Source organism: Centroberyx gerrardi, chromosome 14, assembly GCF_048128805.1.
Source record: "Centroberyx gerrardi isolate f3 chromosome 14, fCenGer3.hap1.cur.20231027, whole genome shotgun sequence".
Taxonomy (NCBI): domain Eukaryota; kingdom Metazoa; phylum Chordata; class Actinopteri; order Beryciformes; family Berycidae; genus Centroberyx; species Centroberyx gerrardi.
The window spans coordinates 4,722,891-4,744,487 of NC_136010.1; the positions used below are offsets into that span (position 1 = coordinate 4,722,891).

At 40.6% G+C, this 21,597-nt stretch overlaps 1 protein-coding gene across 2 annotated transcripts; it reads left to right on the forward strand.

Moving 5' to 3' along the window:
- The first annotated feature begins 615 nt into the window (after positions 1-615).
- Positions 616-19,710, forward strand: mapre1b (microtubule-associated protein, RP/EB family, member 1b). Of its 2 annotated transcripts, none has more exons than XM_078288090.1 (7): positions 616-687; positions 3,264-3,394; positions 5,729-5,874; positions 9,727-9,928; positions 10,767-10,876; positions 11,450-11,602; positions 15,098-19,710. In XM_078288090.1, exons 2-7 carry the CDS (start codon positions 3,274-3,276, stop codon positions 15,146-15,148), a joined length of 783 nt encoding a protein of 260 aa, XP_078144216.1. In that variant the 5' UTR covers positions 616-687; positions 3,264-3,273; the 3' UTR covers positions 15,149-19,710. The 2 variants fall into 2 exon arrangements, with proteins under 2 accessions (XP_078144216.1, XP_071761025.1); XM_071904924.2 differs by having other exon boundaries at positions 631-779.
- The last annotated feature ends 1,887 nt before the right edge of the window (positions 19,711-21,597 follow it).

A 21,597-nucleotide genomic window follows, 5' to 3' on the forward strand; every position in this document is an offset into this window, starting at 1 on the left:
AAATATCTCAAAATGATTCCAGCAGTAGTCTCTATCCTTCATACTCCTCATTTCAGTTATTTACAGTTGGGTGTTTTTCTGTTCACTTATAATAAACGTTAGGTCAATGCCTTATCTCCAGGTTTCTTAAGCAAACCTACAAGAGCACTGGCATGTTTCATCAAAAATACTGAAAGCCCTTTGTTGTCCTGGAAACGAAATATTACAATGTGGATGCTGGGTTAAATGGTTGAAACCCCTGCTTTCATTTTTTTTTTTAAAGCAACATCATTTTTTTCCTCTTTATTTATTGAAAATTAAAGGAATAACTGAAATAGTATTAGTAGTAGAGTATCCAGATAAAAAAACGCACCATAGACAGGGAGGATATACAGACAACTGCACAAAAGCCTTATATTATGTTTTGTTCAGTGACTGAATGTCTTTTCTCTTCAGTAAACAAGAGACAAACGTGTTTTTCATATGTGAATTCAGATGTTTAATCGTATTTTGCTTGCAGGATATACCGATTAATAAAGAAATACATGTCTGCATTTTTTTTCACTCATGAAGCCAAAAATATCGACGTCCTTGCGTTTAGGCGTTTCCCATTTACGTCTTGACGTCACTCCAACGACAAGGAATCTTTCCTTCCGCTGCCGGTAGAGTGAACTGACTAGCTGCCAAGAAGAAGAGAAGAAAAGAGCAGTAAGTAGAGATTGGCTTTTTAATGAAATAGGGTTACAATTGAGATACGGAAATCATCCACTCCAACAACTGTGAAAGCCGATCGACTCAAGGTAGGTCCAAAGGCTCATACTGTAATATGTATTTGCCGGCATGGGAAACGGCGGCTGGCTGAGATAGCCTTGTTAGCTCGTCTATTGGTACTTAGCTAGCTAATATTAGCCCGTAGCTAGCAACACGGCTCAGAACATAACGAGGATGCGTCCGTTTTGATCCCCGAGTGAGGGGACTTGGGCGGGGTTTTCCAGTATAGTCCAATTCTTTGATTGTTCGATGAAACGAGGGAGACAAATCCAGCGCGCCCTAACTTGAATGCCCGAGTTTTCTCTCATACAAGCCACCTTTAGCTAGCGAAGTGCTTGGTCAGGGCGGGGAAAGCGATAAAATAGCTCACATTAGCTAATAGTGATGTTCAGCCATGACAGAAATGTCGTTCATATTAGCCGGATCTTGCTAGCTAATTTAAGTAAATTGACCATTGACCTAAGCAACTGTCAGATAGTTAGCTAGCTAGTCAAACAATTTAACACGGTTGGAACGCAGCATAGCTAGCTAGACAAGGCTAACTACCGCTGCCGTTAGCTTGCAAGTCCTAAAAAGAGGCCTGTTGCGTTTGCTTGCTGTCAAGTGAGCTAACGGTTAACATTGTCACTGTAACATTATTGACATAAGGTTAATTCTTGAACTGGAGTAAATCAAAGATATTTGTTACAGTCGGTGCTGGTGTAATAGTTGGCCTAAATCATGTGCCAGTCATGTAGGAGTCATAAGATAAATGTTAGTCAGGCATCAGTAACGTCAGGTAAATGTTAAACAGTTTTACTTGTTAAATCGCCACTGCAACCAACCGTGTACGACTGGCATCACAGCCAGCATTAGCGATGTGATATGGAAGGCATAAACGATTTAATATATTCACTTACACGTGGTTACTGTCATTTAGATGTGAAACTAGCTAGAAAGATGATGGATTTGATTCAACAAAATACAATAGTTGACTTCGACTTAAGATAACTGTTATTCCTGTAAAGCCTCTAGCTATTACTTACAGCTGTTGAGGAAATAGCAGCAGGCTGGGAGATGAGCAACAGCGTGACTATGGATGGAGATTTCTGCTGTAACTATAGGCCTTATGCAGCCTGTCATTACACATATGTGTGTGTGGTTATGGTTTCCACATGATGGCTTAACCCCCAGTCACTTTCTATAGTTTCTCTGACTTTTTTAACAAATGAGATTGATGCTATTATCTACTAAAACATGACCACTAATTTGACATGGTTAGATTTCAGTCAAAGTCAGATGAATTGGTTTGTAATTAGTAGTGTCACCCATCATAAAATATTGTTGTAGATGCCAGCATAGTTGGGTGTGGCAACAATCATGTGTTCAGTGTAAAGCTATGCATCTGCCATCTAGCATTTCCCTGTCGAAAAGGTACAGACCAAACCATTTATAGAAGGTTCTTACACACAAGTCCATGCCTCCAAATCCACAGAGCTGTTGTGATGTCTGAAAAGCTGAACTTTGTGTCGAAATCGGTGGTTTAGATTGATAATCTCCAACGTTCATGTGATATAACAAAAAAAAAGAAATTCCTATTATTATCCAAGTATGAGTGCAATATTATTATTATATTATAATCCTTTACAACTGAACCAAAGAATGGAAAGGAAACTCTTTAAAGGCCACCCCTGGTTTGAGAATTTGCCTTCCCACAGATCATTTCCAAAAAAATAAAAAAAAATAACTGCAGCTCCTTTGCCTATCTATGTATATTTGGCAGTGCTTGGTTATGTTATTGATAAACTGGTTCAAAGCAGAATTAGTACTACTAAAAACAATTAGCTTTAATAATGAGATAACAACAGGGTGGGAAACTAACAGGAGCCACCAGACAAATGCTGGTATGTTTTGGCTGTGACTGATGAGTTTGTCTAACCGACCATCATGTAGCTGTTTCTCTCTATTTCAAAGTTTCAGCTGGTAAACTGGTACAAGTGGATGATGAATTTTTGGATCCACCAGCCGCTGTGGCACAAATTTATATTTTATTGCAAATTCCGTCTTCACTAATAGGGAGGGACGATATATTGAAATTCAGCATGTATCGCAAAACAAAAATGTGACAATACGTATCGTAGGGCAGAAAAATGAATTGCGATATTATCTCAATTTTATTCTGCAAGCCAATGCCATCGCTAGAAAGATTTGTGACTCAGTCAGAAATAAAGATAATTCTGCACAGTCAGACTTTGCTGTCATTGAACTTTTATTTATGACATTGTATCGTGGTAACGAATCATGAACCACATATCGCGTATTGATCATATCGTGACATGCGCGTATCGTCTCATCCCTATTCACTAAACGGTATGCATATTGTTACTGTGTAGACAGAAGAGATGAGAGAGCAAAGGGGGAATCAAGTCAAATCCACGCTGACTTGTGCACATGGCATGTACCCCAGCCGGTCCGTCATTTATGTCTTTTAAAAGACCATAAATATCTTCAGTCTTCTACTTCTGTGTCGGCAGGTGACCGAAGATGGCTGTGAACGTGTACTCGACCTCAGTGACCAGCGAGAACTTAAGTCGTCATGACATGCTGGCCTGGATCAACGAATCACTACAGATCAACCTCACCAAGATAGAACTGCTGTGTTCAGGTAAGAGGGGCGTGTGTGTGTGTGTGTGGGGCTGGGCAATAATTCAATATTATCATTTATCGTCTTTCAGTGGAATTATATCGTCATAATATGGTGATTTTTGGATATTGTGACGCAAAATTCTGGGGTCTAAACTGATAATAACAAGCACATTTTATTTAAAAACTCTGACAAAATGAGTTATGAAACATTTTAAGGAATATTATTTGAAAATTTCAGTTTTGTTTGACGTCACACCTAACATTACCATTCTGTTCAATGGGATGAACACTAATGTGATTGTTTAACATGTGATTTTGCATACAAGAGCCATATCGTGATATATATTGATATTGAAAAAAATTATTATCATGGTATTGATTTGAACCATTTCGCCCAGCCCTGTGTGTGTGAGAAACTGACTAAGCCCTGGTTGACCCCGTTTGGCCCTGCAGTGGGAACCAGGCTACTGAGATTACATCAGACACAGGGGAGCAGATTGCATTGTCATGATGTAGCGGGCTAACCCGAGCTAACAGGCCAGATATTTGGCTTGGGTGTTGAACAAATGGGATGAGATCACGTTTCACTTGATGCCATTCAAATGTCTTGGTGCTGAAATGATGTAATGGTTGCATCGCATAGCCTGGCCTATGACTCGCATGGTGAAGGCTGGCTTCACAGACACTGGTTCAGAAATGGTTTAAAATTTGTGTTTAACAGTTTTATTGGGGGAAAAAACAAAATCTTGGTCTATACTAGTCTAGATCTGTGTCTCTAAAACCTTTAAAAAAATGCTGATATGGAGAAAATAGTCTTCTTTTTGTTTTTACTTTGCTTTTATTGGGTTTATTTTCGCAGGGACCCTGCACATTGATCAACTCTAATCTTTGGGGATTTATGTCAAAATCTATTACTTCATTGTTCATTTCACAATAAAGCCGCCTGTCCATGCAGATGTTTGAGAGACATAGATTGTCTATCCACGACTTGTTAATATCCAGACCCATAGTTTTAGTATTTCAGTAAAAGGGCGTGTCTGAACAGTCAGGACGCCAGCACAGCTGCTTTAATCCCGTGCGGACACAACTATCTCTCAACTGGGGTTTCAGCTGCAGTGGAAGAGTTTTGTTCCAAAATGGGATAATCTACCATTTGGGGGGGGGAAGCAACATATAGCCTATTTATTAACACAACATGAAAAGTAGGCGTCATTTTGGTACTTAATAGGTAACTTAAGTCCTTGGATGACAATATGATAACCCGCTACTGCCTGGATCCTCTGTATTTTAGATTTATTTCGTGATTGTTTTTTCCAAAATGTGTATATATAGAGTTCAGGGAATATGTTTAGGCAGATGTGTCTAGGTTTGGCCTGGTATTGTGGGCACTGGACCACTGGACAGAAGAATAGTGTTGAGTAGGGATGGGACAATGTATTGAAATTCAATATATCGTAATACAAAAATGTGACAATATGTATCGTGGGGCAGAAAAATGAATCGTGATATTGGCTCCATTTTATTCTGCTGTAGTAATCACAGATGAGACGCTTGTCCATCACAGTTTCACAAGCTTTCCATCCAAATTATATTATTGTCACTTTGTAATGACATTTTTAAATTGTTGTTTACATTCTAGCAAGACAATGCCATCCCTAGAAAGATTTGTGGCTCAGAAATAAACATAAATCTTCACAGTCAGACTCTGTTGTCATTGAACTTTTATTTATCACATCATATGGTGGTTGCATTGAATCGTGAACCCCCTAGTGTTGTGGTAATAGTAATATTGTAGTAAATAATGCATGTGGATTTGTGTTGACTTGGATGTTTTTGAATTTTGTGTTTAGTAACTTTTCTTGGTCGGTAGGCCTGTCTACAGGGAATGGGGCAAAATATTGGTTTACGTTTGCTGTTTCAAATGATTGGACTGATAAGGAGGTTTGGGATGGAAAGAAGCTTAGTAACTGGGATTTGTGATGCCACTCCTCCCTAAATACTGATGAAGTACCCTTGAGCAAGGCAGCCAACTGTCAGCTGCTGTTCGCTGGCCAGCAGTAGAAGACTGAGGCTGCAGCTGCCATGTGTGAAGTGAGGTGTTAAAAAAGACCTAAGGTACCAATAAAGGTTGAAGAAAGAAATGTCTGTGCTGTCACTTGAAAGGAAACTCTTACCAGGGTATAAATTAGGTCTATTTATATCTTTTTTTTGTCTGCTCTGCTGGAACATGATGTACCTTTTCCGTTTTTTTTTAGGAATTCAGTATTTTTGGACACCCATTCAGTCCCTGTGAAGATTTTACCAGATTACCTTACTGTCATGTTTTGTTGTGTCTGCCTCTTCATTTGTCCAGGTGCTGCCTACTGCCAGTTCATGGACATGCTCTTCCCCAACTCTTTGCTTCTGAAGAAAGTCAAATTCGGTGCCAAGCTGGAACACGAATTCATCCACAACTTCAAGCTCCTGCAGGCCGCCTTCAAAAAGATGGGAGTCGACAAAGTAAGCTGCTACATGCAAACAGCCGCTAGCATGCAAACATGCAAATAATAAAGCCCTTCCCTACTGATTACATGTAAACAGCACATTCTGCAGGGTTCCTACAAAGGTCTGGAAAGTCGGGGAATACGTGGAAAAAGAATTTGGTAATTTCCAGCTGTTGATAAGTTTTAAATTGCACACAACGTTTGGAAAAGTCTGGAAAAATAATGCACATAAAACTGTACACTTTCTGTTGTTTTAGACTCCTGTCATCTAACATATTCTGATATTTGTCGCTGTAAAGAATAATCCTCTAGAGTGACAATGGCATGTTTACTAGGGGAAAGATGACTATCTGCATAAATGAGATTGAACCCCAAAAGTGTCAGATCAAATAAAAAATGATGGATAAAGGTATGGAGTTTTGAAATTTAAACTGTGTAGGAACCCTGATTCTACCAGCGCAGGAACCTAATTTTTTTGTCACTTGGTTACAGTGGCTGGTACACTCTAAAATTCACTTTGGCAAACTTTCCAGCCAGCTAGATTTTTAGAATAGAATAAAGCATCCAAATGATAATTGTTTATCTGCCAAAGTGTCTGGAAGAGCGGAGCCAAAATGTGCTAGTATTTGGCTGATGGCTGATTTCCCACCCTGGAATAGCTCCACCATCCCTCCCTTACTGCTGACATGCAAAGTGCAAATCCAGCCCCTCCCCTCCCTGCTAGCTGACCTGCCTTCACTGGTCTGGTCGTGACTCATTTTGTTTTTCACAGCTCTTTGTTAGCTCGTCTGTCTGTTTTATCTGCCTGTAGACACTGATGCAAACACACCTTGAGCACACATAACCAAAGTCCTCCGTGATCAGCGTTCTGCCACCGCTTCCTTTTCCAGGGAGTGCATGTGGTCATAAATTGTGAGAAAATTAATCACGTGGGAAATACATTTTGAAGCATCATCTGTGTAAATAATTTAAATGACCAATTCTGTTTTCAGATTTCAGATTCAGATTTTATTTACTCTAGGCCACACATCATGGTATGGAGTACAAACATAAAACAAAACAGCAGTACAATGGTAAACAGCCAGAATAGATCTTTAGCACAAATTAAGTCATTTAAAGAGAGGCAGAACATTACTCAAAAATGCACCCAGTTTACATACTATCCTTGGTTTATCTGTCTGCAATAATAATATAAGTTTAAACATAGACGGATGGTTTACAAAGTATTTTGGCAGGTACTTCTTTCTATTCTCAACAATGCTTGTATTTTTACATTCAAACAAAATGTGATATTCATCCGCATTCTTTCATTCATTCGTTCAGTCGCAGGCTACACATGTGCTCTTCTTTCATTTTCCATAAATTTTATTTTCAGGAGTATACGCTACTAAATTAGAAGCACTATAGAACCCTAAAATAAAAACAATATACCCTAGAATACTTGGCCAACATTTTGAGGAAATCAAATTGGGGATGTTTGTCATCAGTTCTGTCCAACCTTACTTTTTATTTTCAGATTTCATGCAGGTAGAATATGTCACACAACATTAAAGGCAGAAACAGCCTGGAAGCGCCCGACGCGGCCCAGTTGTCGTCTGTGGTCCGATGCGCACTAAAAGAGAAAGTCATGCTCCAGACATCTTAACATAAAGGTTTGCTCTGTTTGACCGGCACGCAGTTCAGCTGCTGGCCTGAGAAAGTGGACGGGGATGTTGTGTAGGACAAACACGTCCCGTGTCCAAGTCATGCTACACTTTGTAGTTTCAGTCCCCTCTCTTCAAAGTCACTACCAAAGGCTTTTTAATGGAAGATAAAATAGTTTAATGACAATTATTGCTTTTAAATAATAACTGCTACTTTATGTTTTCCCTTGTGGACAATAAAAAAACATCTAATCTAATCTAATGTTCCTTTTAGATTATTTTATAGTTTCACTTTTTTGTGCTGGTATACACATTTTCAAAAAAAATCTTCGATCGATTTGCACTCAAGTTACCGATCAAATATCAATGTTTGTTAGGCCCAAACATGTTACAAGCATGTTACAACATTGCATCTTGGAGATTTGGATACATGGATGTTTTCACAATACCTACGTTAGGGCTGGGCACTATGCTGAAAATTTACCAGAACTGACACTGGCGCTCTCTCACCAAATTTTCTACATGTCACTCTGTTCAATAAATACATTTGTCAAGTTGCCAACTTTACATAAATGGTTTCATTTGTTTTGCTTCAGTTAAACTGCAAGTCTCGCCTCACAGTGGCATGGCTGGTATATAATCTGCTGCGTCAAGCCAGACAGAGATGGACAGAATGCGACTGGAAGTAAAGTGGTTTTACCTTCAAAATAAAAGCGTACTTTTTTATGACACTAATGGTGAATGTAGTATTTCTGCACCGGGGTTAGAAAAATAAACAAGTTATCATTTCGTATATCGTTATCGAGGTAAATGTGACAGTATATAGTGATATGAATCTCAGGCCGTATCGCCCAGCCCTAACATAATGTACGTTGTCAAGAAAACACTATGGTAGGCCAACAAAGATTATAAAAGGCACGGCAAATCCTTCTTATTCATCTGCCTTTTTCAGATTTAACATGCAGCGGCTTGCAGGACTATTGACAGTCATACTATCATTTATTCATGGGCTCATCTTGCTTCCTGCCGTCCCTTTGTTTGGACTCATTACTTTACTGCGTCTCCTGGAGGCCCAGATGGGGGTTTGCATGTATTTATGCATTAGTTGGAAATGATTGGACCGTGTTTAAAGCCCCATGTTACAGACACATGAACATGTAAAGGATCTCTGTGTGGTCAGACAGTTCTCTATTCAGCGTTGTAATCCTAGGCATTGTTTCTGTGTTTGGGACTTCACCCCAGTTCACTGTGTGTGTGTGTGTGTGTGTGTGTGTGTGTGTGTGTTGGCTAATGATGTCAGCTTCCTCCATTGCTGGCTAATTGTGTTTACTGCTGATCCAGCCAGCATGGCCTTCCCCACCCCCCATCTTTGCTATTTCTTTTCCTGTTGCTCCCTTTCTCTCGCTTTTTCTTCCATTCTGGCTGGCTTGATGTTTACTTTTCTGTGCCAGCATTGAGGGCGGATTGGCATCTTCGCTGGCATCTTCTCCGGCGTCCTGTTACAGACCCTACACTGTTAGCCGGTAATTTAGTTCCAGCAACTCATTAGCTGCCCTCTACGTCAGTGTCAGAGTGAAGGCTGTCTGTATGTAGCTGTTGGTTGGCAGCTGTAGAAAAGCACTGGTGACTTTCACATACAGTCTAGAGCATGAGCGCATCAGAATCGATTTAAAGGAAAAATCCAACTTCAGGTAGCATTAAACAGTTAAATATCACCAATCTGTGGTGTTCACTGTATTCCAGGAGTTATTTTGCAATGAAATGTTGTAATTTCTCTTTTCTCTCGCCCTGCCTTATCTAATCCTACTTCAGTTAGTGATTGCTTACATTTTCCAGAATGACGTGCGCTTCTTACTCAAAACGCAACATGTCTTTTGGTTGCATTGAATTCTGGTCTATTGAGGCTTCTGTCGGAGGAGAAATCGGTCTCTCTCCTCTTCTACGATGGATTTCTCCCTGTATGATTGTTGAACGTCTCTTGGTGCAAAATGGCAGCTCTAGAAAGAAGCCCTCGCTCTTTGATTCTGAGGGACTGACAGTGACATGGGTGATAAGATTTCTGCTATTGTAGCAGCGCTGGAAGTATATTGACGTCACATCGTCAGGATTTGGCCAACAAAATGGGCCCAGAAATGCAAGGTACATCACTAATGGCTCCTTTTTAACAGTGTTAGTTTTTTAGGGTGGATTTTCCTGGTCCTGATCCTCTGTTCTTCCCCCTCCAGATCATTCCAGTAGACAAGCTGGTGAAGGGAAAGTTCCAGGACAACTTTGAGTTCGTCCAGTGGTTTAAGAAGTTCTTTGACGCCAACTACGACGGGAAGGATTACGACCCTGTGGAGGCGCGGCAGGGCCAGGACACCATGCCCATGCCCAACCCCACCATGTCGGCTCTCAACAAGCCTCCCAAGAAGATCCTCAACCAAGGTTTGACCTCTGACTGGACCGGCCTAGAAAGGGGTTTAAAGCAGAAACAGCTGGTCTCTCTCAGGGAGTTGAAAATTATTATGAACTGAGTGGGAAATTGCCACTAACCAAACACTGGTAAAAATTTGACTGAATTGTCAGTATGTCTGTTCTGTTAGTGACGTTTTGGCAGGTAACCAACCCTCATTTTGAAGCCATATTTTATTCAGAAAATGGTGAAAGTGGTTGGTAAATTCTGGAAATTTACCAGCTACTGTGGCCAAAAATGATGAAAATTAATTTAAAGGAAAAATAGATGCTGTTTTATTAAGTGTAGCAGCTAGTTTTCTAGCTAGACTAGTTTTCCAACATGGAGGATAGAGTTGAAAAGGAAAAAAGAGAAAAAAGCCTCAGTTGGTAGAAAAAAGCCTCAGTAGGTATAGAAGATTGTTTGCTAGTGAAATACTAGCAAACACTATCTGAAAACTAGGGATGCATGTTTATGGCTAACATGATAATCCTGATTATTTCTCCAGGTATCGATAGTAGGCGATCGTGATTATTAATCGCAGTTATCCATTTCGATGATTTGGGGAACAGTCGATATCTTTTTCAAAAGCAGGCACTCAAAATGAATGAAGTGAAATGTTTGACTATGCCTGAATTCTGGTAATTGTGGAGACTAATGATTATACATGATTGATTATGCAGGCCTGCCGAAACTAAACTGAAATAAAGTCAAATTTCGAGTCATGAAGAACTAGTGGAAGTCGTGAAAAACGGTAACCGCCCTGGTGTGAAGGACTGTTGATGTCGTCGTCTTTTCTTTGACCCTCTCTTCCTCGTCTCTCCTCCTCAGCTCCTCAGAGGGCGGCCGTCGCCAAGGTAGCGCCCAAGATGGCTCCCGGCAGCGCGAGGAGGCCGGGGATGGGAGGAGGTGACGAGGAGAGGGCGGAGCTCGCACATGAGGTCAGCGCTCGTATAGGAGTGTGCTTGGTGGAAATAATTAAAAATGTCCATCTCTACTTTGAATGCATGAAACTGTTGTTATTATCCTGGGTTTCAGTGGAGAGTTTTAGTGTCCCATGATAGTCAAAATGCTTTTTTCCACCCTGCCAAGAATACAATTCTGCGGGAAACACTGATTACTTGATTTTTTTGGGCATGATAATGGTTAGTTTTAAAGATATATTGAGTTTTTTCTTTGGATCTTTGAATCTAAAAATATCGGTATCAGCCTTGAAAAACCCATATCGGTCAAACCCTAGTATATATGCTCATTTTACAGTTTAATAGGGATTATTTTAGGCATTTAGCTGATGTTTAGGTATTCAGTTGACCCTGCTTGTTAAGGCCCGCTCAGCATATTGGACTCCCAACAAGCAAATTAACAAAAATACAATAACAGCAATAACATGTTTTTGGAAGTGAGTCTTGATTCGTGTCTTAAAAGAGGAGGAGAGGTATATGGGGTCACCTGTCCGAGCAGGTTGGGATCTCCCGGTGCTAAATCTTGTCGTCTCGGCCCATTTTTATTTTCAGGTGGACATGCTCAAGTCTACCATCCAGGACATGGAGAAGGAGAGGGACTTTTATTTTGGTAAGCTGCGGAACATTGAGCTGATTTGCCAGGAGAAGGAGGGCGAGGGCGACCCCACACTGCAGAGGATCATAGACATCCTCTACGCCACAGACGTGAGTTAAAGTTTGTTTCTGTGAAATGCTGCAAAACTTCTCTGCTTCAAAAATGAACAGTTTAATACCGAAACGCCATATATCCATTTTGAGGGGGAAAAGATCTAGATGTGTAAGATCTAGAGGATCGATGTTGTAAAAATAATTTTGTCAAACTAGGACTTAAGTTACCCACTACCATTGTTTTTCATTTTGTTTAGTCAATCATTTTGCAAGACTAGGTACCGCTTTTTAACTATTTCTTTGTGCCAAAGCCTCATGCAAATAAGACAACTGGTGATGCATTTGTGAAGCAGTTCGTAAACAAAGCTGTAAAATGCTAATGCGTGTTTAGCTGTTTATCGACCATAGATTAGCCTTAAAACATCCTCTGTAAACCAATATGGGCTTAGTTCAATCCCAGATTAAAGCCCATTTGCTCTGCTGTTAGAAACTGCTGATGCCGTCTTAAAATTCCAGCAGAGGAATGGCATGCAGCTCGCTCGCTGAGGCCGAAGCTCTGAGGCGCCGTCCCTTTGCTCTGCGGAGGGCGGGACACACACTGCAAGAACTCACTGCAACGTTCCTATGCAGATCCGGAATGTATAGAAGTTCAATTCAATGATTTCCAGGTCCATAAAAGCTTAGTAATTGGACTTGAAGTGTGGAAAAGGATTAGATTAGGTGAAACTGTAAAGATCACCATGGGGAACTTGGGTATGGGGATTGTAGCCTAATATACATTTAACTAGACTTTCATGTAGTTGTAGACCCATTGTTAGTTCCTCTCTGATATTTGTGAGGGGAAATAATCCTTCTACCTCTCATTTTTTTCTTATTTCTAATGCTCTTATGTTTCTCATTTCGTTCCCTAGCATTTCTCTCTTTCATATTGTCATATAATATTGTCAGGACAATATGGCTCTGACCCTTGTACTCTTTGTATTGTTGGTGATCTAGGAAATGAAGCTTGTTGTATTTAAGGTATTTAGGGAGTCCACTAAATACCATAAATGTAAATGATCCTCAGCTTTAGAGTGACATGGCCGGACATTACTGGCAAACATCATGTTGACAAAGGACCAAAATTTCAGAATTATCTCAAGTTCATTATTCAATATCTCTAAAATATATAGTATCTTGTCCGTGAAAGCATGATTTTGTCAACTTTAAGTTACCTTCTGCCCTTTTTAGAAAGTAAAATAATCATGATTTCATTATTTTATCAATCCTTTTATAAGAGTGGGTTCAGCTTTTTTCACATGGATGCCGTTTCATTTTGGGCCTCTTCATATTGGTGTCATAGCAGTCGTAGAAGTAGAAAGTGGGTGTGATGTGGGATGTTAACCTCAGTCTTATAACATTTTTGTGGGATAGCTTGTCTGATGCAAACCCTTGTCAAAATCTTGTCATACGCATCTACACTTGCTATTACAAGCTCACATGCCAAGTTCAGGATGGGAAATTACCACCAGACAAATAGAGGGCATTTTCTTGTTGTGACTTGTCTTTTTTGTCTAGTCTATCAGCAGCTTTGGCAGGTAACCAACTGTTATTTGGAGGTCATATTCTAAAAATCTGAAAGAAAAAAAAAAAAGTGGATGATGTGTTTTGTGATTCACCAGTAACTCTGTCCGATGAACTAAGAAGCTACTTTCCTGGCCTGACTTTTCCTTTGTTGCAGTGCTGTAATCACGTTGAAACGCTGTGCTTAGGAAACCAAAGGAATGCTTTTTTTAAGTAATGTTGCTTGATTGAAGAGCTATACATTTCTGTCACACTGCTTCAAAGGCAGCTTGAGACACAGAGACCGAGTTATCCAAAATAAGCGTTCCCCTTAAGCTTTGACCCGGACGAGAATTAGTATTCCGATTTTTTTTCCTTTGAAGAATTTGCGTCCTTTTCTTTCCTTTCCTTTTTCCCACCCATCAAGGATTCTTTTGTTGTCGGTGATGTAGCTCCAAGGAAATGTCTCAGACGTAAAGCTGTGTGATTCAGACTGAGGAGGCATGACTACCTCTCGTGTAGACCGAGGAGGAGATAAGGAAATGTCATGCATGGACGTTCTGGTGGCTTAGTAAGTGGTCTGAGGAGCATACCATGGACTAGTGACAATAAGGTTCAAATCGTTCCAGCTCTTTCCCTCGAATCCCTGTTGCTTGTCACTCTCCGTTGTACACCGTCTGATAAAACAGCGTCTTAAAAATGGCATTAAATCGTCTGGGGAAGAGAAACGTGCATCCTCAGAAATGCATCCAGCTTTGAAAAGAGAGGTCAGAGCTTGGTTTGGTTGATGTGTATCAGAGCTGTGGTTCTGAATGTTAACTTCATGTTAATCGCTCAGTCTTTTCTAAAGGCCTTGTTTTACCCAGGGAGTTGGACTGATCACACTTTTTTTTTTTTTTTTTCTGCTTCTGCCTCTTCCTGCTACTGTCTCATCCCACTTCATGTTTTTCAGCAGAGCCCAGTTTTATATCCACACTTTGATTCTCTTTACCTTTCTCTCCCACACTCCCGTCTTTCTCTGTCGAGCCTCGTTATTTCTCCCCGTCTCCGCTCGCATCCGGTCGGTTTGTTTGAATGTGAAGTCTTGCTGCTCGTACACACACTGGGAGCGACCTGGTTGATGGGTGGCTGTGTTGCGTCCGCAGCTGCATGAGACCGCTACCGCAGATCTGTGTTAATGACAGATGATGAGTTAACACGGCAAGCTAGCAATTATCGAAATTCATTGAAAATAAACAGAAAAGGGGACGTCCTGCTTCAGCCTTCGGCCTTCAAAAACCCATATCGGTCAAACCCTGGTTGAAATGATGAAAGATTCTGTCTGTCGCTCTCTCTTAATCTCTTCTTCCCTCTCTCCATCTCTACTTTCCTCTCCATCTTACTTCTCTCTATCTCTCTTGCTCTATCTTCTCTCTCTCCACCTCTGTTGCTCTCTCTGTCTCCCTCTCTCCATCTCTCCCCATCTCTTTCTCTCCATCCATCTCTCTCACTGTCTCTCTCTCTCTTTCTCTCTCTCTCTCTCTCTCTCTCTCACCCCTCCCCACTCCATCCATCCCCCAATCTTTTGTCTATCTCCACTCTCAACTATCAAATAAAGGCAAAAAATGCCCAACAAATCATTAAGAAACAGAAAAACCTCAGAGTGACTTCAGAGCTTACCATCAATGGATGCAACCGTTCCCAGGGCATCGTTCCTGGAGTCTTTCAAATAAAAGTTGTAGAGAACTGGGAAGCTTTGAATGGCTGGAATCGACTTCTCTCCCGTTTTGCATTTGCCATGTGGAACTGCTGTTCATGAAACAAAATCACATTGGTTGAGAAACAAGGAAGCGTGGAAGTCTTGTTTGGCTGTCGATGGCCAATGACACTGAAAAGTTAAGCTGTGGCCATTTTTTCTCGGCCGGCAATCTTGTCGACAGCGTTTGAGTTTCCCTGGTCTCTAGCTGTCCGTCTTTCTCTCATATCTCCATCTGGTTTATAATCTGCCTCTCTCTGTCTCTGTCTCACCAGGAGGGTTTTGTGATACCAGACGCTGAATCAGAGGACCAGGAGGAGTTTTAACACTCAAGACTGCAAGCAACTTTCACTTAGATGCCCTGGTCTACAAACCCAGTTCTACCTTACGTACCCAGTTTTACCACACCGGCCCATTTGTACCCCGTTGTTGCGCCCGCACCTCAAGATACCTCCTCAAGCCAAGACAACCGGTTTGGTTTTTATCGAACGAAAACCCCGATCCCGACTCGTGGCCCCTCCCCTGCCTGAACCCCCGACCCGCCAGACTTCTTCCTCAAGCCCTCGGCCGCCGTACAGCTCAACTTCCACTTTCCTCAAACATACACCCGATGAAACCCACCCGACGAATCAACAACAAATCGACGAAGCCTCAGTCACTGCCTCCTACACTCCAGTCAGTCGGCGAGAATCCCAATCCCCACCTCTACATGTAACCCCTCCCCTCCCTAAACCAGATCACGTTCAACCAGAACATATCTGGTTTTTGAAATGGACTTCAGTATGAAAAAAATATGTTCTCTGTGTGTGTGTGTGTGTGTGTGTGTGTGTGTGTGTGTGTGTGTGTATGTATGTGTGTGTTAAAAATCAAGTTGAAACAAATCAAACGTGAAGAACCTCCTTTGAAGACCCTGCTGTCTGTATATCAGTCACTTTGTCCCAGACTAAGCCCAGTTCTTTGTATTCATTTGATGTCACTGCAGCCGTTTTTTGTGGCGGCCATTTTGTGCCCCTCCAATTGACGATTTGATTTAATTTAATTCAATTGGAGGTAGATACACACAAAGAGGCAGGAAAACACACCAGCAGGGTACAGGCTCATCCACACCATTTATTTTGGGATTGTTGGTGATCCAAATCCAAATATGTAATTTGTATTTTTGCAAGCTTTTCCCCACATTAGCTATTCCGACTAAGTATTGTGTATTTAAAATGGTAACAGTTGATAACTTTATAATGCCAGCAGGCATTTAGAAAGCTGACAACACTGCGAGCTAGTTAGCTGTACCCTGCAGGTACCCGGACGGCCCGTGTGTATCTGTGCAAAATGGCGCAAAGAAAAGCGACCCCTAGAGCCCAAACACTGCGAGTGCGGGGCTCGGGGTTCAGTCTGGGACGAGGCAGCGGTTCGGGTTTTCTCTTGGCCTGTTTCCACCTATCAGTGCTCCACGACCGACAACGCCAATGCTGCCATCTTGATTTTGGCCTGGTCCGCTTCAGAAGAGCAAAAAAAAAAAGCTGTTTTGTAATATTATGCTACTGTTTTATTTCACTTATTTTTTTCTCTACTCCTTTTTTTTTTTTTTCCATTTTACTTGTTTTCCCTGTTGTATGTGTCTGTCTGGGGAATTTAAGTTTATTGGCACCTGTCAGTCATGCGCTCACCTTTGTACATTTATTTTCTATTAAGGTTGAGTTTTTCTCACTCTTCTGAGATGATCACTCTGTTTGACACATGCTCCCTGTGTGGAGAAGCTTGTTTTTTCCTCGTCATGTCAATAGTGAAAGGTTTTTGGATATCGTCAGTGGTTGCTGTTCTCCTCGCAGATCAACTGTCTGTTCCCCTCTGCCACCCACTTGTTCTCATTAAGTTCACATTTCAGTTTCTCGGGGCCTTCTTAAATGTGCAATTCTTAATTCCAGGAAAGTGGCTTACTTTTTTCAGTTGAAGTGGTAGATGAAGCGTCTGAACCTTTTGCAGAGGTCAACACGGCCAATGTTTAATAGAAAATACAAAAACAAGTTAGAAATTGCATGATCAGTGGTGATCTTTTTGTATGTTTTGATTGTGTTTTGGAGTGCTTGTTTTAAGGCATACACACTGTTTTATACCAGTGACCCTTAACCGGCCCCTAGCCAACACTAATAATTCCTGATGGGCAGGAAGCTAAGAGCAGCCATGACACAAACACTGGTCACCCCTGACCTCTGAGTTTCTGCTCAGCCAGCTGTAGTCAAGAGGCTCTCCATTCTGAAAGTGAAATCTGTCCAGTTGAGTTGTGAAAGTGGAGTGTGTATCGTTTCTAATCCATCGGCCGCTGTGGCAGGTGGAGGGATGAAACTTTGACTTTCCTGCCCTGATTCCTTATGTTGGATACCTTTTTCTAAACCGATGTATTGAATAACTAATCATGGGATCAATGAGTTATTGACTTGCCGCAGCAAAGGCATATTCCTCTTTGGGAATGCACACTTAAGACAAGTGTCTTTTTTCCCCTTTTCTGTTTCCGCGCCCAGGTTAATGGCCAATTTTAATACTAGTAATGTATATTGTGGATCCAATTTGAGAATGATGTCTCCACTGCACTCTTAAAAAATGTCATTTTTAACATTTGTATCTCGTTTGGAACAACACACAAGTGTTAATTTTGTACAAACCGTATGTTAACAGCAACACATTGAAACATGTTGTTGTTGGCAAGTATTTAAAAAGTAACACAAGTGTGTGTGTTGTCCCAAACTAGATGCACAGGTTTATTTAAAATGGCTTGATCCTTTTCAGACTGTAATCTGGAGACTAGAACACAATGGGACCCAAAAATGCTTAACAGCAATTTAAACTGCCTGTCTCTGTTAGAGATTTTATACGTTTATCAATTGCCTTATTCATAAAATTTTTCTTAAACAACAAAAACCTTTTTTTTTTTTTTCATAATTTGTTCATATTTTTTTTTACTTTAATGTACTGCTCTGCTGTGTTTGGAAAATGTTTGTACTGTTACAGTAATAGTTTTACCAGGGTCTGAAAATAAAGGACGTTGGAGGTATTTTGGGCAGAAGCTTGGATGTGTCGGGGTGCAGCAGACTCGCCGTCTTCCATCAACCAACAACTAAAGCAAACTAAAAAATATTTGTGGTGTTTTTGCACGAGTGAATAGTTGAATTCAAGGTTTTCTGGTTAATTAATTGGTGTGTTTCACTTTCAACTGTTGGATGAAACGCACCAAGTTCCCTTCTGCAGTGGTTAGAAATGGTTAGACTAGTATCCATAGCTCCAGACTAAGAACAATGAAATACATAGAATAATGAAATTAAACAGTAATGATCCATAGGCTTCTGAGTGCTGAGTATTTTCTTCTTATTGGTGGAATAATTACCTGCAAAGTCTGTTTATCCAGCGTTTCTGATTCAGAGTGCTGGCTACAAGACCGGTGATATACAGTATATTCTCAAGCTGAGCCAATCACAGAGAGTTTGGCCAGTTTGAACTATATATTGTTATTATTATATATTATTACCGCCTCTTCTCTGGGACTAAGGCTGGTGATCAGGTGGCTTGACAGTTTTTCGGGGGGCAACGTAGATGGGCAATACTCCCAGGATTGGGCAACAAAGTGAGACATGGTCAAAAATTCAAATGTTGCTCCCACAGTTGGCCAAAAATGTAACATTTAAAAAAAAGATCAGCTGGCCTAGACTCGGCCTAGTGAAGCTGAAATGACCGAAAGCCAAACTCTTAATCAGTGGCTCAGAAATGCAGACCTGCAGTATTGAAGTGTAGCAGCTACATGGTTTGATTGTCAGGTACCAAATCAAAGGGCTGATAAAAGCCTTAAAGAGAAACTGACATGGACTAGAAGCACTGAATGTTTCACAAATCTGTCAGAGGTCGCCTGGATATTAATTTGTATTTTGACGTCTGTACGTTACCTTCTGTAAGACCACATCTAAAGAACAAAAAAAAAGCACACACACACACATTCATTTACTTTTTATCTTTGAAATTGCCACTTCGAAACCATAATTTTCCAGAATGAATGTGTATTTTTTTTGACACTCCAAGATAATCATTGTGCTCAACCGTTTCGAAGGTGCAGAAACTCAGAAAATGCACTGAGTGGTTAAAACGAAGGTGTTTTTTTTTTGTTAATGAGTACAGTCAACCTGTGGTGATGTAGATGTGAAGACCATGATGTGCAGGGTTTCCCAAAGGCCTCCGAGTGCCAGGAGCATCTTCGTCTCACTGGAAGTCAGTGGAGATAAATTACGTTAGCTGGGTTTTCCTTCGGCTGTAAAGTCTGCCGGTTTGGGTTTTTTTGTGTTGATGGGAGGTTGAAGGCTTCCTGAGAGAAGACCTGCGTCAAATTAGTCTGCAAATAATTCCTTATGTTCGTTTTTTGATGGGTGAGCTTTCCTAAATGTGACACAGGAAAAGTATTTGTCAAATTGAGATACTTTTATTTGATTGATTACTTGCACTGTCTTAGTTGTCCTAATGTGGTTTAACTCCACCCATCTGGGACACCAAGCAGGTTAAAATAAATGCTACAAATTGAATTGCAACTGCTATTTGACTCGGCTCTGTCACACACAACACCCTTAAGGAAAATAAACCTTAATAAACTTTGGATGTTTTGTGGAAGGAAAAGTTCAAATTTGAACCTAGTGAGAAGGAATAGACATAAAATACTTTGCATGGTGTTTCGGTTAAACAACACAACAGTTTGCAAAGACATTCCTGCTGCTGGTAAAAAGCTGCTTTTGGGAAACCCAGCCATGTTTGATGGTGTTTAGACCGAAGTGGGTTAACGCCAAGACAAATCTTACCACACTGAGGACGGACACGCACTGCAGGATTTTGGGATCAACCTCAGTCAAGACTGTTCAGCCCCCAAAAACAAATCCCTCAGTCTGCTCTCTGAGGTTTCTCACTGCAGAAACGAGCTAAAAACCTGGAACTGAAGGCAGAACGGCAGCTTTGGTTGAGAAGGGCAGAGGGTTAAGGACAGTGTGTTGTCCAGCCTTGGTGAAGAAGTGCATTTTGTTATGCAATGTCAAGGGGGATCGCCTCCTTTACATAGTGGCCTCTTTACCTAAACCCAGTGCCAATGTTACCTCGCCCTGCATTAACTCCCTGTTGGCTGGTGCTGGTCTGTTCAGAATAATAATACAGTCAAATTACTAAATGTAATCATTTCAATTACTTGTCAAGTGAATGTTGCAACATAATACTTTCTAATTTTCATTAGGGCTGGAAAGGTTTTGAAAGTCACCTCTTCATTTAGAGACTTGACCTTTCTGTCTTCAAGTAATTGAAAATATTTCAGCTGGTATTTGACTCCTGTCTGGTTTTAACGACAGTAGTAAAGGTGTTTTTTGTAAGTGTTCCTCAGAAGGGCACCTGCCTCTGTATGGTGTTTGGTATTACACTTTGGTAGAAGGTTTTTCTTCATGTTTTTACACACGTGCCCATAGCAACTCAAACAGTAATTTTGGCTGCTCTGGGGACCCGTAGTCACCACCGATCACTCACTTTCATTTGATAACCTGGTTTAAAAATCGTAATTCTAGCACATATACAAATGAAAAGCAGTAGCCCGGTAATATATCACTTTCACTTATCAATTTTACCTTTGAAATGAACACAGTGACAGCAGATCCCCAGGGCAGGCACGGTTTACAGTTCCTGAATTGCTGTGGCGGTGCGTGTGCTGAGAAGTGAAAGTGTTGGACCAGAGTGAAATACGGCTTTAAAGTAAACGGCGGTGCTTGTCCTCCGACCTCTGACCCTTTCTCTCCACACTCAGTGCCGGTATCCTCGTTCACTGTGGGCCGAGTGCCGTCCCAGTCTCCCTCCATCCTGTCCGGGCTTCTCTCTCTCTCTCTCTCTCTCTCTCTCTCTCTCTCTCTCTCTCTCTCTCTCTCTCTCTCTCTGTCTCTCTCTCTCTCTCCTGTGTCTGCTGGACTCTTTGTGTTTGTTATATTCTTTGGTAAACTCAATTTGCTGAATCAAGTTTCTTACAAACAATAAAACAGTATTTCCACGTCAACAATGGCCTGTTTTTGTTTTTTTCCCCCTCATATTTACTGCATGTGTCACTGTTGCATGAATCTCTAGGTTATATGTCACTAAGAAAAAATCCTGTATGTTAATTATAATGAGCAATTAAATGCTTTAATCACTGATTAACATATTGTCCAGTCCTATGAATCAATGAGTGTAAAATTGATTTATGTATTAAAGCTGAACACATTTGACTGTTATTATTGACTTGTCAGCTTCTATAAAATATTCCCCCTCTTTGACTTTTTGCACATTTTCTTGTGCTGCAAAGTTGGTTCAAATTTCATTAATGTGGGATTTTTAATCAAAAACAACATCAGGTATTCAAATTAGAATCAAACTTAAATCAGAGTAGAAATGTATGATACTTATGTGAGTATGAAATGATGAAATACCAATAACAGAAAAATATAGTTTGCAAAAGTAATGTTGCTCATATTTTCTTTTAAAAATTGCTCTAATTTTACCTTTTTACCTTAGGGATACAGCAAAGGAAAATGATATGCAATATGAACAGAGCAAGAAAACATATTGAACACATGAAGAAATAGAAATGTATGGATCATAGTGTGAAAGCATGGTTTACAAGCATTGAGAGGGTGTGCAGCAGTAGAACTTACTGGGACAAAAAGAATGTGAAATATGCAAAAAGTAAAAATATATATTGCTACTACCACTAAGAAAACTATTTATATAGCACTTTTCAAAACAA